Source organism: Eutrigla gurnardus, assembly GCF_963514095.1.
Source record: "Eutrigla gurnardus genome assembly, chromosome: 21".
Classification (NCBI taxonomy): Eukaryota; Metazoa; Chordata; class Actinopteri; order Perciformes; family Triglidae; genus Eutrigla; species Eutrigla gurnardus.
Window position 1 is genome coordinate 14,861,955 of NC_139932.1, and position 15,801 is coordinate 14,877,755.

Below are 15,801 nucleotides of genomic sequence, written 5' to 3' on the forward strand. Positions count from 1 at the left end.
TCCTCCCTGATGAAGCCGTGGTGGGAGGGAGGGAGGGGGGGGCGTCTGTGGTATGATTGCGTCTCTGTTCCTTCATTACCAGCTCAGACAGGTCTCAACTGGCTGCTCCAGTCGAGTCCAAACAGCTGACATCACCGCGCAGGAAGCCTTATTGCGAGGTGAGACCCGGGTTAGAAAAATATGCTTTGATCCTAACGGGGGCCACGAGAAGGTCTCTCTGAAAAAGCCTCCCAACACCTGAGTGGTGATGGCGTTGCAGACGTTCAAGACGTGGAATGGCTCACGTGAAGTTCAGGCCACACCGAAAGATGTGGATAAATGTGTGGAAATGTAAAGATTGCGGATATAGAAGGAGGATATATATGCAGATGCATCAAAATAGCAATGAGGCATGAGTCAACAGTGAGAAACACCATCTAGTCTACAGTAGATCATCTTCACAGGGTCCACATTTTAGCTGTGACTAGACTGCCACCGTGTGGTCATCTTTGATCACTGCAACACAATCTAATTTGCTCCTCAAGAAGAAAAAAAAAAAAGACAAATTGTCCAAGAAAACATACACGATTTTTTAGACATGGATTCATCTTAAATTTAATTCACTTTTATTGAAACACCTTCGATTTTAAAACATTACAACAAATAAAAAGACAAGTGGTAGTTTGAGCACAGCCGAGTAGAGCAACAATGAGCATAAAATGTCTCTATTTTTTTTTGTCCTTTAATCCATGATCAACTGCTGGAAAACCTGTCCTGGTTGGTTCCAAGTCCGCCTGGTAAATTAAGTGCATGTAGTTGATGATGTGAAAAAAGGGGGCGGCGTCAGATGTGCATAAGTTTGAACTGAGTCGCTCCATTGGTCAGGTTTTTTTCCATCACAGCTCCCGATGTTGATTCGTGGTCGTCTCAGACGCTTCGGACTCTTCTTCTTTTTCTGACGAGAACGAAAGCATGAATGAATAACATATAATCTCAAATATGATTGTGAAACTTAACAGTAAGAACAGCTGGATTATGATGTGTTTGCATTTTTAAAATGATATATTTTAGCATCAGTAAACTTCACCTAAACATAAAAACAGTTCATTAAACAGTCAGCAGAGAACATCGTATGAAATCAACACTAACACACCTGGCTCTGGCGTTTGAACACACTCTTCGTCTTGCTTCTCATAACCACTCGAGCAGACGCACACGTAGCTGCCTTTAGTGTTGACGCACTGCTCGTGCTCCTTGGTGCACGGCGACTCCGGCTGGGAACACTCGTCAATGTCTGAAAAACGCAACAGGAGGCTTTCATTAACTGCAAAGTGAGAAAACATATGTTTCTTTGCTTGGGAAACTTCCTAAATGTTTAGGTGCTCCAATACTCTCTTATCCCCTTTGGGCAAAAATGTGGAATTGTAAAAATAGTGCCCCATAAAGTGCTATTTACTATTGTTTGAGGAACCGTCTGGGCTAAAAACTACACTGCCCTGCTGCTTACATACTTTCACCTCCAGAAGGAACAAAATGGACATTAGTTTTTTATCTCTCCTCAGTATTTTATCTGCTGTTTTGCACTCATTAATATAGTATGAACCCACACATTCTTACAGAGTAGATGTGAAACCCTTCAAATAGTGAATCATTGACGTCATACCTGTGCAGGTGCCCTCTGTGTCCTGATACCCGCTGGTGCAAGCCTTGCACTTATCAGGACCCTCCCCAGTGCAGCCGGAGCACACGGTGTTGCAGGCTGCAAAGGACAAAGTGTATAATAGTGGAAATACACACAATATTTTATTATGCAGTAGGTGTTGTTGTGTTTATTTGTAGAGACCAAAATGAGCAGGACGGATTAAGTAATCACCTTTGCAGGAATGGGAGCCTTCCGTGTTGAGGCAGTATTGATCTTCTTCACACGGCGAAGGATCCGCCGAGCACTCGTTCACGTCTGTAACACATGAGATGCAGTGAGGTAGACGGTAGTGTACGTTATTATTTCCCCTGTATAACGAGATAGTGGTCGTCATACCAACACAAGCCTCCTGGTCATCCTCCTCCCAGCCTTCTTTGCACTCGTCGCAGTCCTGACTGGTGGCTCCGGTGCAGGTTTTGCAGGAGTCGTCGCATTCTGTGTGAGGAGGTGAAGCCGGAGTTTAGATGAAGTCACAGAGGCGGCGCTTGTTTTGCTTGGTCTGCGGGTGAAGCGTACCTGTGCACAGAGAGAACGTGTCGTTCCTCACTTCGTTGAAGAAGCCGTTGGTGCAGTCCAGGCAGAACTCGCCTTCATAACCGCCGTCGCAGCTGCACTTTCCGTCGCCGCCGCGAGTCCCGTCGCCGTCACACCTTCCATTTCCATGACACGGTCTGTCGGAGCCGCCCACACAGGCTTAGAAAAATCAGAAAAATCAGAAAGACAGCACAAATCAGGTCCTTGTTTTGATTGGTTTAACACATTATTTTATAGTCTGTCCGATGGTCTACGAAAGGGTTTTCCTCACCATTGCAGTCCGGTCCAAACGTTCCCTTCGGACAGCACACTTTGATGGTTTCAATGCAGAACCACTTGTGCAAATCAGTATGTTTCGTTTTCCTGCATTTCAACAGGAAACAAAGCAAGAAGTGCGAGATGTGATTTGATTTTTGCAAAGTGAGATCAATCTTTTACACGAGCCGCATTACATCCCGGTGTCGTTGAAAGCCAGTCAATCTTGCCAGGGTGGCTCACCACGCCGGCGTGAAACTTCCCAAACAGTATTTGCATTAGCCAACGCCTACCTCTTGAACCACCAGGTCTCGAAATGGTCTTCGTGCTCCTCCAGCATGCGGTTGCACTCGAAGCTGCTGCTGTCACACAGGTCCTCCATGATCTCCATCAGACGGATCTCGCTGGGAAAAGGAAGCAAAGACACAAGTTTAAAAAAAAAGGGGGTAGAGATGAGGTGAAACAAGGACGTGTGTGTTGCACATGTTTGTAGGACTCGTAATAGTGTGCCAATTATGAATGTTTGCAAACTTGATTTTTTTTTTAGTGCCAAGTCACAGCCAGCAGCTCTGGTGCAAAGCAAACACACGGTGACCAGCTCCTGTGGCAGGGTGACCTGGACAGGACAGGATGTCTCACCTCGTCTCATATTTGGACAGTTTTCTCTCCTCCCAGGCAGTGTTGCCTCCGCCAAAATTCTGCTTTGTTGTTCTGTCAAAGCCCTAAAATACAAAAAAATCAAATAGTGTCACAGAAAGAAGCAACAGAAGGGTGTGAAATACATTTCCATTCAAAAAGGTAGCAGGAAATATTCACAATATTGGGAGCAAACAGCACAACGGAGAGGTTAAATGGGTGTTTTACCTTATTGAAGTTGTCAGTGATTTGCCGACAGGTAGAACAGGCGCTCGTTAAATCTTTCTTGGCGCCGGTGACTTGAAAAAGTAACAGAAGAGTTGCACAAGAAGACAATAGCCGCAGTAGCTGCAGCCGTGGACCGGTGTGAAGCATCTCAACCGATCAATTCGGACACAATTTCATATCAGGACACACGCTGAAGCCACCCTCGAAGCAAGCTTTCTAGTAATTGTAAAGCGCTGCACGGTTCGGACGCATCTAAGTGAGCCGTTCTTGACATTAAATCTAAGTAAGCGTTATCTATGCAAAGCGCAACAAAGTGGTATTTACATGCCGGTTGGAGGAAAAAATAAAAAAAAAACGATTCGGCTTTCGACTTCCGCGTCTGCCTCTTTGATCGAATTGTGGCCTGCGCTGATTTGCTCGTGTCGCCTGTCAAACGGATCGTCGGCCAATCAGGAGCCGCCACGCGCGGGACCAACCGATATTTCTCCACGTGGAAAATTTGTATTTGTAGGAGCAGCATTTAAAATAATTTTGTTTTTTCAATTGGAAAATATTTTAGAGAAACTTTCCAAGCAATACATTTATCTCGTTGCTCAAAAAAAAAGAAGAAAAAGAAAGGGAAATTAAACCATGTTGCGTAGTTCATTTCCGGTCTTGCCCGGAAGTGATAGCGTTTTCAGCTGTCATGGCTGAAAAGAGGAATGTTTTGGGGCTACCTCTGCTGTTTTTGTTAATAACTGTGGCTCTTTTGCATTTATTTACTTGTCCGTTCACTAAAGTTGAGGAGAGCTTTAATTTACAAGCGGCGCACGACATTCTGTATCACAGACTTCACCTTGACAAGGTAAGTTAGGCAGGTGTGCTTTATAGCATCTAGAGATGCTGGTACTAGTATGTGCTAACAAGCTAACTATGCTCAGCACCAGTTAATTAGATAATTCCTTATTTAAATCACAAAATAAAAAAAAACAGTACATATGTATTTTAGAACTTCACAGTTTCACCATTTGTTTGAATATATAATATTTGAAAAACAGTCCCCAAGAGGGTACATTGAATTGATTTTTGACAAATTCAATGCAATATGAAAACTGTGAGTGAGCTAATAACTAATATGAACTTGTCCTGTCTACATAAGAATTGTGTAGTCAGTGAACTGAATGCCTAGTGATTCCTGTAATTAACTTTAAGTAACATAACTATATGTAATCGTACCACTTTAAAAGGTTTGTAGCATCATTGCTGGATTATCTATATAAAAAAAGGAAAATTTCATATTTTGATGATGATATTGATGACTTTGTCACAATATGAATACAGCAAAATTACAGAATCAAGCTGTCCGTACATATACAGCATACAGTACATATAGTGGACAGACAAAACGGGATAACCACTCAGTAAAAGTAGGTAGGAAGGGGGGAGAACAAGAGGAGAAGGGAGGAGAAAAAAAGGCAGCTCCCAGACTGTGTTCCTGTGGGGGAGCACAGTATGTCAGTGCCTCAGCAAGTTGCCATGGAGACGTCCTTGATCGGGTCCCGGACAGAGTCAACAATCGACTGGTGTCCATGAAGGAAGGGAGGGAGGAATAGTAACAGTACTGTAGAGCCTCTCACAGCAGGGATCTCCTGGAGGAGTGGTTCCAGCAGCGACCTTGACCAGGGCAGCTTCCCCGAGGGACCGGAATGCAGACTAGATTGTTTGTCCAATCTGGTCTTCAAGTCGATCCATTCGCCTTAGCAAAGCCGAAAAGCTTCTCCAAGATGTTATCCATGGTTTATTTCCACAGTCTGAGCGCTGACAGCTCTATCCAAGATGTTTACCATGTTACGGTTCATTACCACAGTCAGTGTTGACAGCTTCGTCCATGTTGTTATCCATGTTGCGGTTTATAGCCACAGTCTGAGCGCTAGCGGCAGCTTCACTGAGCTTTGGACTGCTGACGCCGTCTTCCAAATTTTCCGATACACCAGGGCAGTGCCTAATCCAATCAGCAAAAAGCCCGTTATCATGGTTCCGAATAAGAACACATCCTCGATGTCCTCAATGGAAAGAATCGCCAGGCACATGACTTTTGATTGAAGATTCTGTCGATTGAGAGACCGATTCCATGATTTAATTTTGGAGAAAACATTTTAAACAAAAGTGTGGTCCATTTTATTAGTATAGCCCCTTCAGTAGTCTTACGGAACCATTTATATCAAATCATGCATTCATACTTTCTGTGATGCAATAAAAAAAGTAGTGATTCCAGCATGTTTTTAGTGCCATTTTTAAGAGTTTTAAATATATTTTGATACGTTTCTGGATAATATTGTGAATCGCCAGCTCCAGATCCATTTAGTAGCTGTTTTGGAGCTTTCTGTCTTTTACCAGAAGACGGAGATAAAAAGCAGAAGTCTACTTTCTGCTATTGAAAACCATGGAATATGATTGATAGCTCCAGATGTATTAATGTTGTTGAGACCCAAATCTGTGCTGTCTTTCAGTATGACCATCATGAGTTCCCTGGAGTCGTGCCACGGACGTTCCTTGGCCCCCTGTTCCTCTCCATGCTCTGCTCCCCTGTTGTGTTTGTGTCCTCTCTGCTGGATGCACCGAAATTCTACACCCAGCTGACAGGCAAAACCTCACTTATATCTCACTAATTGTCACTTTCCAATCCACCGATGTGGTCTGAAAGAGTTTAAACAAATGCGTTCCTGTGATGTGTTCTGTGCAGTCCGAGCTTCCCTGGGGTTGTGTGTCGTCGCTGCACTGTGGCACATGCAGAAGGAGGTGAGGAGGCAGTTTGGCTCCACAGTTGCGGGGCTCTTCTGTCTGACGTGTGCCTCCCAGTTTCACCTGATGTTCTACAGCACCAGGACGCTCCCTAATGTATTCGCACTGCCAATAGGTAAGATACATGGAGACTCTGGATTATTTTTTCTGTTTTCTTAATTGGTAAGACAAGTGATTTTCTTCTCAGTTCTGGCAGCATTCACATCCTGGATGGCTCAGAAGTACGGTCGGTTCATCAGCCTCTCTGCTTTAGTCATCATTGTGTTCCGGGCAGAGCTCTGCGTCTTCCTGGGTCTCATGTTACTGATGTCACTGTTGAGCAGGAAGCTGGGGCTGCTTCAGCTGCTTTATTATGCTGTTCCTGCCGGGATCTCATCACTGGGTGAGTAGTGAGTGTATTAATAGTGCATACTCCTGAAACAATACATTGCCCCTGCTGTCCAAACATTTTGATTTCCTTTGTCCTTGATAGCCCTGACGGTGGCTGTTGACACCTTCTTTTGGAGGACGCTGCTGTGGCCTGAAGGTCAGGTTTTGTGGTACAACACTATCCTCAACAAAAGCTCCGACTGGGGAATATCCTTTTATTTATTTGAGCACTCTCCCCACGAATGCGGGTGCATTTACTTCTCGTTGCCACTGAAAATCTTCAATGACGATCTGCACCTCCTTGACTCTCTTCTCCCCAGTAAACCTCTCCCTTTCTGTGGTACTTTTACTCCGCTGTGCCCCGAGCACTGGGCTGCACGCTGCTCTTCGTCCCCCTCGGCCTCCTCGACAGGCGGATGAGGCTGCTACTGCTGCCGGCCGTGGGCTTCATCCTCATCTACTCGCTGCTGCCGCACAAGGAGATGCGCTTCATCATATACACTTTCCCCGTGCTCAGCTTGGTGGCTGCCCGAGGCTGTTCTTTCATGTGAGTCAAAACGTATTACCCCGCTTGTATTTATAAAACGCAGAGCAGGACAGTGACCTAAACAGGAATGATTAGGAAGCTGAGAAAGTTGATGTGTATTAGACTTGGCTGGTAGATTATATTTCACTCTTAAAATTAATACAGAGCAGTTGCTTTTAAAGATATTGATAAGTGGCATAACGTCTTGTGTCAGCAATGTAGCAGTGTGTGAAATGAGACACTATTATTCACTCTCTTTTTTTCTTTTGTGCTTTAGTCTGTGCAACTACCAGAAATCCTGGATATATAAACTGGGCTCTGCGGTTGTGGTTGGCCAGCTGTTGACCAATGCAGCGTACTCTAGTATCAGTCTCTATGTTTCCCACCACAACTACCCAGGGGGCCGAGGGATGCAGGAACTACACAGGATGTTGCCAGCCACAGCAGGTTGGAATCACACACATTTTTATCTGCAGGGAGTTTCTAATTAGTATGATTATTTCAATGAATTATGGATAAAACAATATAAATGTGGCCTCAGTAATCATACATCACTGTATATTAATGTAATCAATCACTGAAGGCATGCAGAGAACTGTTCTCACGTTGTTCCACAATTCCTTTGTCACCTCAGATGTCTTTGTTCACATCGACGCCTATGCTGCTGAAACAGGAGTATCACGCTTCTTAGAGCAGAACAGAAACTGGAGGTTAAGTGTTGTTCTCTGTATTTGCAACTAAAACATGTCAGAAATACTGTACGCAATAGCATCACTTTTGTAATGCAATCACTTTTTATTTTTAAAACAGATACGACAAACGTGAAGACCTGAGCCTCACAAATCCCATCTACAAAATGTACTCGCACCTACTGATGGAGGCCAACGCCACCAAGATACAGCTACTCCGGGACACCCATCAGCCTCTGGCCTTCATCCAAGGTTACAGCAACATCGCCTTCAACGCGCTTCACTTCCCACCCGTTAGCGTGCGATTGGAGAGAAAAGCTGTGCTCATGGAAAGAAAGACTGAAACCGGACAGCAGAAAGACGGACTTTAACAGCAACGCCTCGGATTATGGTGTTTCATAGTGACCAAAAATAACAGCAAAGGTGACCAAAACGAGTGATGTCACAGGTAGTAGTGGCATAGATTGGAATGGTGTTATTGAAGTAACACATCGATCATGTGTCACATTCCACTACAGATCAATCGCTGACATGTTATAACATCTAAGTGGATAAATATGTTGCATTGAACTGTCAAACATCTTTTCTCATGCTGATGCTGATGTATTTTCTTACAGACGAGGAGACTTCTACACCCAGGCTTTGTATCGTTTACCTCACGCTGATATTTGTATATTTTGTAGAGAGATTTTATAGATGAATACAGCTGAAAGTAAGCAGAGGAAACCTTTATTCGACTTGAGATCCATGGTCTGTACATTAAAAACCTCTAACCAAAGAAAAAGACCTCTGCCATATTGCATAAGGAAAACCTTTATTTAAAAATGACCACAAAATTTGCATGGTTCCAGTCTCAATGTTAAAACATTTATCAAATTAGGTTCAGAACTCATTTAATATAAAAATGTACAGTACATTGTTTTACTCAATAATAAACCCATAATTTAATCCCCTGGACATAAACTTAAATTGTGCTTAAGAGACAAATTGTATATTCCAAACAAACGGCTTATTCTGAAAATACAGCAATATTATACATGATCTTATTAAAAACATTTCAGCAAGTAAAAAAAGAAAAAGAAAAAATCTATTTCTAAATGACAGTACCATGAGCCACAAGTTCACAATGAAAATTAAATAACATTAACTTAAAACATCTTTCAGTCACAGCATTTATTTTTGGGCCATGTTTCCATTCAGAAAACAACTCCGCATCTATCTTTAATACACAATAATCAAAAAGCATCCTGACGTGATCTGTGTAATTTTACCAAAAATATTTACAGCATTTTGACCTGAAGTAGTTTTGGATAAGGCACAAGGAGAGAGTAGACACAGGAAACAAAAAAAGAAAAGAAAAAAATGATTTACAAGCAAACACATTATCACCAACCCCTACAGCTAGAAAAACCCTCCCTCCCTGATACACTTTTTGACTGAGACTTTTCATCACAACAGCTTCAAAGTGTTTAACAGTAGTACACAGAATAAAATAAAACTTCCAACTCTGGCCTTTGCAGTGAGAATCAATCAGTGTATAAATCAATATTTTACATTTTTGCCCAACAGAAAAACCCCGTTTCACAGCTATGCGACTTGGTCCTTGACAGAGGGGGTTTTCAAGTTAATGCTCAACCAAAAAATCAGTACTGAAAATAAATCAAGGGGAGGTTGACCTTGAGGAACAGCAGACCCTCCATGTTTTCCAGTAAAGGCCTGGGCTGATTCAGGGCACAGTTGACACTCGCTGTGCTGAACAGTGTCTCTACTGGGACGATGCTGGGAGGGCAGCCCACGTAACGGGCGGCTACTTTGGCAAGATCGGGCCACAGGAACTTTTTCAGGTTCCAATAGTCGAGGGGGTCACAGCTTTGATCGAGTATATCTTCCTCCAAGTACTCCAGCACTACCAGCTCTGAGGACTTTGGCTTCTCCTCGTGTTTTATCTTTTGTCGGATGTCAGCCATGAGGGACCAGAGGTTGTCCTTGTTGGGGTGGGAGGCGTTGGATGAAACGGGGGCCTCGTCGCACCCGTTGGGCTGCGGAGGCTTAACTGCAACTGAGGTAGAAGAGGACGCGTCCAGCTCCCCGATCAGATCTTGTTTACACCGCTCGGCTTCTTCCTCTGTGAACAGCGAGGTCTTGTAGCGTGGATCCAGCATGGTCGCCCAGGTGTATCGTGGGTCGTGCAGCGTCGCGGACATTTTGCTCACCATGGCTTCTTTCAGAGACTTGAGCATGTTGTCGATGCCCACGGTTTCGTCGAACAGCAAGTCTATCTTTCTATTGAGGATGTGGATGAGAGGTATCACTTGTCCCAGAGTTGCGGTGCGGTTGCTCATCTCCCTGCAGGCGACTTCGAACGGTTTCAGTGCATTGCAGACGGACAGCATCACCTCCCACTGATCGCAGCTGATCATTTCCCTGAAATTGCACTCGATCGACATCTCGTCGATGGCTTTCTTCTGTTCCACCAGCCGCTCCAGCATGAAGAAGGAGGTCCTCCATTTGGAAGGAACGTCCTGGATCAGCTGGTTCTCTGGGAGCTGGTGGACCCTCTGGAGCTCAGCCAGCTTCTCCTTGGCCTTTGCCGAGCGGTGCACGCGTTCACAGATCTTCCGTGCAATACTCAGAAGGTTCTGAACCATTCTCTGGCTCTTTATGGCTTCGCTAACGATGAGGTCTATGGTGTGTCCGAAACACTGCATGGTGACGTGGCCGTGGTCCTCCAAGGTGTTTCCGACGGTGTTGTTATCAGTTACAGTGAACCCCTTTTTCAGCCCTGATGAGGTGATCCAAGAATCCCACAGATACTCCAGCTGCTTTGGGATGTCATGCATATCGTTATCACAGTCTATTTGTGAGACACTTAGGAGAGCAGAGCAGTGGAAGTCCTGACCCTGGGGTCTAACACTCGACTCGTATGTGGCCCAGTGGGCAGTGAGGGTCAGGTATTCCCTTGTCTGGCTGCTGACCCAAATACTTGTTGTGAAGTGGACGACGCCACCTTCAGCTTCTTTCAGGTGGGTCAGCACAACGTCCTTCACCCTTTCGTACATGTCTGGTATGGCAGTGCTGGTAAAGTAAGAGGAAGATGGTAGAGAATACTGAGGCTGGAGGTACTCTAGTAGTCTGTTCAGTCCAGCATTCTCCACCATAGTCGATGGCTGAAGATCCAGTGCGAGCATTTCTGCGATAAGTTTGGTGATTTTTTTGGCAACCGGGTGGTGTTCATCAAACCTCTCACGGCTCTGCTCCGTTTCATAAACGGAAGTGTCCGTGAGCTCTTGTTTAACTTGAATTTCAGCAGACGGCACATCACCTGAGATAGCATTGTTACTTTCAAGAACATGTCCATGAAACCTCTGCATGTGTCTGAAGAGGCAGCTTGTGCCGAGATTTGTAGTCTTTTTGCCTCTGCTAATTGTGCGGCCACAGTGCAAACAAACCACCTTGGTGGGGTCAGTGGGTGAAATGGAGAAATGGTTCCACAGTTTTGACGTCTTTTTGCTGAAAACGGGCAGGGTTTGTGGCTTTTTCACACTGGCAGGGCTCTCAGTTTCTTTGGTTGAAACTGCGTCTGCTGCGGTGAGATTGCTGTAGGGATGAGGGGAGGATTCCTTCTCATCTGTGCTTTTTTGGTTTTTGAGGACGTCCGGGTGGCGTCTCATCAGATGCCTCATCAGACAGCTTGTACCAAAGTCGCCCCGCTTCCCCCGACTGATGACACACGGACAGTAACGGCACAGTGCTTTTAACTGGTCAACAGGCGACACTATGAAATGGTGCCACACTTCGGATTTCACCCGTTTCATGATCTTCTTGTTCTGCTGGAAAACTGAATGATCCTGAGTGATGCTGGGGCCCTCGGAGATGTCGCATGGTGAGAATGCTAGGGGCGTATCCTCCCCCTGAGTTTTGAAGGAGAGATTGAAAGAGGTGTCCTGCCCTGAGAGATTCATCACCTCATCGGACTCCTCTGCTATATCCATGCTTTCCTCCATGCTTTGGGGTAATTCGTCCGATATGGTTTCCGGTGAGGATGGAAGAAGGGGGGATTCTTTTTTTACTTCCAGTGGATCCTGTAGTTGTGTGCGGGACAGTAGCGAGGGCGAGTTTGTATAGGGTGGGGGAATGTGGTTGCCCTGTCCATTTTCCTCAATGACAACCTCTTTGTGGGCCCTCCACATATGACGAATGAGACAGCTCGTCCCTAGATCCTTCCCATTTTTACCCCGACTGAATTCATTCATGCAATGGATACATACTGCTTTGGAATTGTCAGCAGGCGACAGGTAGAAGTGTTTCCATACAGCTGATCTCCGGCGGGAACTTGAGCTTTTTGGGGTCCCGGGGAGGCGCTCAGGCCCGCCGTCTGACATGTCTTCGAGGTTGTTGTCATTGGAATGTGAGGATGAGAGCGTGCTGCAAACGGTGTCATTGTTGGCATACGGTTCTAGTTTTGGTTCGACTTTGGGTAACACTTCTTTGGATGACAAATCTGAATTCTCAGCTGAGGAGGTGGACGGTGAAGTGTTCTTTGAGGCGGAAGAAATAACGCTATTTGTCAAATCTCCATTTTTTGGTGAGTTTGGGGATGGAGGTATGAAAGATGAGGCGAGGGAGCCAGTCAGATTATTTGAGGATGCGTCTGCTCCGTCTTGTAAAAGCACAGTGGGGTGAGCCCTTCGTACGTGCCTCATTAAACAACTTGTACTGAGGTCTTTCTCATTCTTGCCCCGACTGAACTCTTTCATGCAGTATAAACAGATTGCTTTGGTACTGTCTCGTGGCGATATGCAGAAGTGATTCCACGCGGGGGATTTTTTCCTTGGATTGGTGTTACTCCTCATGGACGACAGAAGGCTCTGAGTGACAGCGTCCATGGCAACATCATAAAGGGTGCTTGTGTATCCACTTAATAAATTACTATACTCGTCACCGTCTCGGGTTACAAAAGGGCCAACGGAGCTGCCAAATTCTAGCCTGTCATCATCCTGGGTCTCCTCCTCCATTCCATTTTCATCCGCAGCCTCCTCTTTGATATGCGGAGTGTCTTCGTTCCCATTTTCATAATTGTCATTCTCCGTATTTCCCTCGGTGTCAGTGTTTAGGCATTGGTTTGAAGGAGTGGGAGAAGTCAGATCAGTCTCACTTGCTTTGTCTGACTCCAACTGTGTGTCGTCTTGAGGAGATAAATGAGGAGAAAGGGGAGAGTCTTTATCCAGTGTTAATGACGAGCCGGCGGGTGAATTTGCATCCGCATCCGCATCCTCATGAGGGTTAATGCTGTAGGACTTGAACACATAGCCGTCCTGGCCCTCAATTTTCAGGCAGGTCCCTTTCGCCTCTCTTTTTCTACTTTCCACGCCGCCGTTCTGTTCACCGGCCATTTCCTCACTCACATGAGGCAACTCTTCCTCCCCGTCCATGGCGGCAGCCTAATGGTTTCTGTAGAATAGTCAGGTCTGCGTTGTCAAACGTAATCAATATTTTCAGGTGTAGTCATCGACATCTGCAGCTCTCAAGCGGGTGTTGTAATGAGCGCGTGGCTGTCCGGGACACAGGGTGTCTGCTTGTCCCTCTCCATTTATGACTGAAGGGAGTCCCACCTCTCCGCACACAGCCTAGAGAGAGGGAGAGAATCAAATTGTGTTCTTGAGACATAACAAGACAGCAAAACAGCAGATAATACAGGCATTGCGCAATAACACAGTGAAACACATTCAGCCAAGAGCTCCTGCTTTAAAATCTAGTTTCATAAAAAGGTTGGTATCGACAGCGTTGTATTAAGTCGTAGTCAATTAATTATTAATATTAAAGTCAGCTAAAGGGTAGTATCTGATTGAGAGAGTGACTCACTTTGTAAGGACAGTCCGCTGTTTTTATGATAACACTACGACCCAACTAGACTTTGCATTTTAGCACCGAGCGGTCAAAAATGATGACCTTGTCAAAATGCAGGAGTATGTCAATTTCATCCACGCTGTTTTAGAGAGCTGTACTGTTTTGTCTGCCCTCATTGATTATAATGATAATTATAGACACTTGAGTTTAATCAACAGCTCTCTAAAAGAAAACAAATATTATAATTACCATTATTATGTAAAGACACCACATGCTATGTAATGGGGTCAAATTTGCCTCATTATACCCTGAATGTTAAGTGTATTAATTCCCCTTTATGTCAGGAAGCATTGCATGCAGGACTAAAATAAGAAAGAAAATGTATTAGACTAATAAATAATAATAATAATGTTATAACCTTTGCAATGCATGAGAAAACATTACAGACGAGACCCAGAAGAGGCTTTACACCGCATGCGTCCATGCAAGACACAGACGCTCTGAGGACATTAGCCTAAGTACACACAGTATCACCCGAACTTGTCCAACTTGTACTAATAATCGCTCATTCATCCGAATCCCACCTCATGAATGTGACCCAACACGACCGATCACATCCTTGATTATAAACGTTTTACGTGTATTAAGTGGTCGTTCGTTTCAAAACAGAATCAATAAGCCATTTCCTTACGCGAGTTGTGACGAAACCGTTTTTCCGGGTTTGGCTTAAGTGCTCGTCCGGAAGACGTTGGGGACATTAGAAAAAAATAGCCACTAGCTTTCATTTTCACACAACTTTGTTTTTCGTTACATTGCCGGCTTTCCCCCACAACAGCAGCTCACGTATATCCCGAAAACCCGCCCCTCAAACCGACAAGCGTTCAACGTTTACAATGAAACATGGTTGGCAGTTACGCTGTATCGTCAGTAAACACACCACGGTGGCTATCCCTGGCGCTAACTGGGTTAGCCGCGAAGCTAATAAACACACAAAAACAACGCAACGGGCTCAACGCTTCTGTCACATGGGTTCCGTGGCTACACACATTAAGGAGACAATACAACTTCTACAACTATCCCGTTGACGCCACAGTGGCCCCTTTTTGGGTACATTTCGGACCACGCCAGGGATGCTAGCTGGTTAGCTGCCAGCTAGGCCACACAGGACACACTAGCTAACCTGGCGAGGCAGAACCAGCCGTGGCAAGCAACACACGAACCACACGGGATCCGAATCAGACCAGCTTCTCGCCACGACGTTCCGACCACATTAAAAAAAAATGCTTTTTTTCGGACACGTACACGAGCCCTGTGTACTTACTGTGAAGTGTGACCGTGTGACCACCGGGTTTCGGGTCCGAAACGGTTAAATATGACACATTTGATTGATCCGGAGAGGGGGTTCACTTTGTTGCTTTTGTCTCCTGGTTTGCTAGCAGTTCACGTTCGGCCGAAGCAGCTCCACACAGCGTCGGACGGAAGGAACATGTTTTAATGATGTCACCGGGCTCAGGGTCTTCATACGGAGGAGGGGGGCGGGGGGTCATACATTTAAAGAATATATCACATAAAACTAGTTAAGACCAATTATTAATTATTAAAATGAAAGGTCAAATGCTTTACTGTCTTTTGTTACTTCATAAAAAAATAGAATATAACATATAAAAAAACGAGATTATATATATTATATTTGAACGGCAAAAGTCAACGTATTTAACTTACAACATACAATTGGAGAGGTAGCTTCGTGCTGTTATAATAATAGTAATGATAATGGTAATACAGTGTTATTCCTCCACTATAGCCGTTTCTTAAATTGTTATAAACTACATTTTAAATTGTTTTATATTTTTTTGTTTTTCGGCTCGAGCGAAACTTGGGTAAAGTTTTAAATAAAATAAAAAAAAAGAGAAGAACAATCGACCAACACAATACGGCAGCTTGTTGTTCCAGTTACCTTAATTTCTCTCGTGTGTTGCATTCACGGTCATTCCGGGTTTTTGAGTTTCGAACGGGTGAGTTGATAACCCCGCAACGGCAAGGGGGCCAACTGGTCACCAGGGTGGGGCATAGCGATGGTTTGTTGTCGTCCTGCCTGCTTGACAACACCGAGACGGCTGAATCAACAGCCCCGGAGCACGGTGGCGGGTAGAAAAGACGTTATTACCAGTTGGAAACTTCACATCCGTTGGTTATTGCCTCACAGCCCCCCCACCCCTCCACAAAAAAACAGAGAGTATGTCTGAGCTTTGTTC

General features: G+C 44.8%; 3 protein-coding genes across 3 annotated transcripts; 1 reads left to right on the plus strand and 2 right to left on the minus strand.

Moving 5' to 3' along the window:
* Nucleotides 1-582: 582 nt before the first annotated feature.
* On the minus strand, nt 583-3,682 carry creld2 (cysteine-rich with EGF-like domains 2). Its single transcript, XM_084038661.1, has 10 exons — nt 3,335-3,682; nt 3,110-3,192; nt 2,764-2,874; nt 2,487-2,578; nt 2,198-2,374; nt 2,018-2,116; nt 1,853-1,936; nt 1,643-1,738; nt 1,133-1,273; nt 583-934 (listed from the first exon to the last, which is right to left on the minus strand). The coding sequence occupies exons 1-10, from the start codon at nt 3,479-3,481 to the stop codon at nt 876-878; spliced, it is 1,089 nt and encodes a 362-aa protein (XP_083894787.1). The 5' UTR covers nt 3,482-3,682; the 3' UTR covers nt 583-875.
* A 318-nt stretch (nt 3,683-4,000) lies between these two features.
* alg12 (ALG12 alpha-1,6-mannosyltransferase) lies at nt 4,001-8,366 on the plus strand. Its single transcript, XM_084039057.1, has 9 exons — nt 4,001-4,178; nt 5,824-5,956; nt 6,057-6,230; nt 6,303-6,497; nt 6,588-6,690; nt 6,807-7,031; nt 7,288-7,457; nt 7,645-7,720; nt 7,821-8,366. The coding sequence occupies exons 1-9, from the start codon at nt 4,020-4,022 to the stop codon at nt 8,068-8,070; spliced, it is 1,485 nt and encodes a 494-aa protein (XP_083895183.1). The 5' UTR covers nt 4,001-4,019; the 3' UTR covers nt 8,071-8,366.
* Nucleotides 8,367-8,494: 128 nt separating this feature from the next.
* Nucleotides 8,495-15,023, minus strand: zbed4 (zinc finger, BED-type containing 4). Its single transcript, XM_084039056.1, has 2 exons — nt 14,868-15,023; nt 8,495-13,326 (listed from the first exon to the last, which is right to left on the minus strand). Exon 2 carries the CDS (start codon nt 13,129-13,131, stop codon nt 9,343-9,345), a length of 3,789 nt encoding a protein of 1,262 aa, XP_083895182.1. The 5' UTR covers nt 13,132-13,326; nt 14,868-15,023; the 3' UTR covers nt 8,495-9,342.
* Between the last annotated feature and the right edge of the window lie 778 nt (nt 15,024-15,801).

Excerpts from the sequence above, each read along its gene's own strand:
- creld2 (XM_084038661.1), bottom strand. The coding sequence starts at position 3,481 with ATGCTTCACACCGGTCCACGGCTGCAGCTACTGCGGCTATTGTCTTCT. Across the intron at positions 2,875-3,109 it reads CTGTCCAAATATGAGACGAG|CGAGATCCGTCTGATGGAGA; the intron begins GTGAGACATCCT and ends TCCTTTTCCCAG. Across the intron at positions 1,937-2,017 it reads TGACCAGGAGGCTTGTGTTG|ACGTGAACGAGTGCTCGGCG; the intron begins GTATGACGACCA and ends CATGTGTTACAG.
- alg12 (XM_084039057.1), top strand. The coding sequence starts at position 4,020 with ATGGCTGAAAAGAGGAATGTTTTGGGGCTACCTCTGCTGTTTTTGTTA. Across the intron at positions 6,231-6,302 it reads TGTATTCGCACTGCCAATAG|TTCTGGCAGCATTCACATCC; the intron begins GTAAGATACATG and ends TTTTCTTCTCAG. Across the intron at positions 7,721-7,820 it reads GAGCAGAACAGAAACTGGAG|ATACGACAAACGTGAAGACC; the intron begins GTTAAGTGTTGT and ends TTTTTAAAACAG.
- zbed4 (XM_084039056.1), bottom strand. The coding sequence starts at position 13,131 with ATGGACGGGGAGGAAGAGTTGCCTCATGTGAGTGAGGAAATGGCCGGT.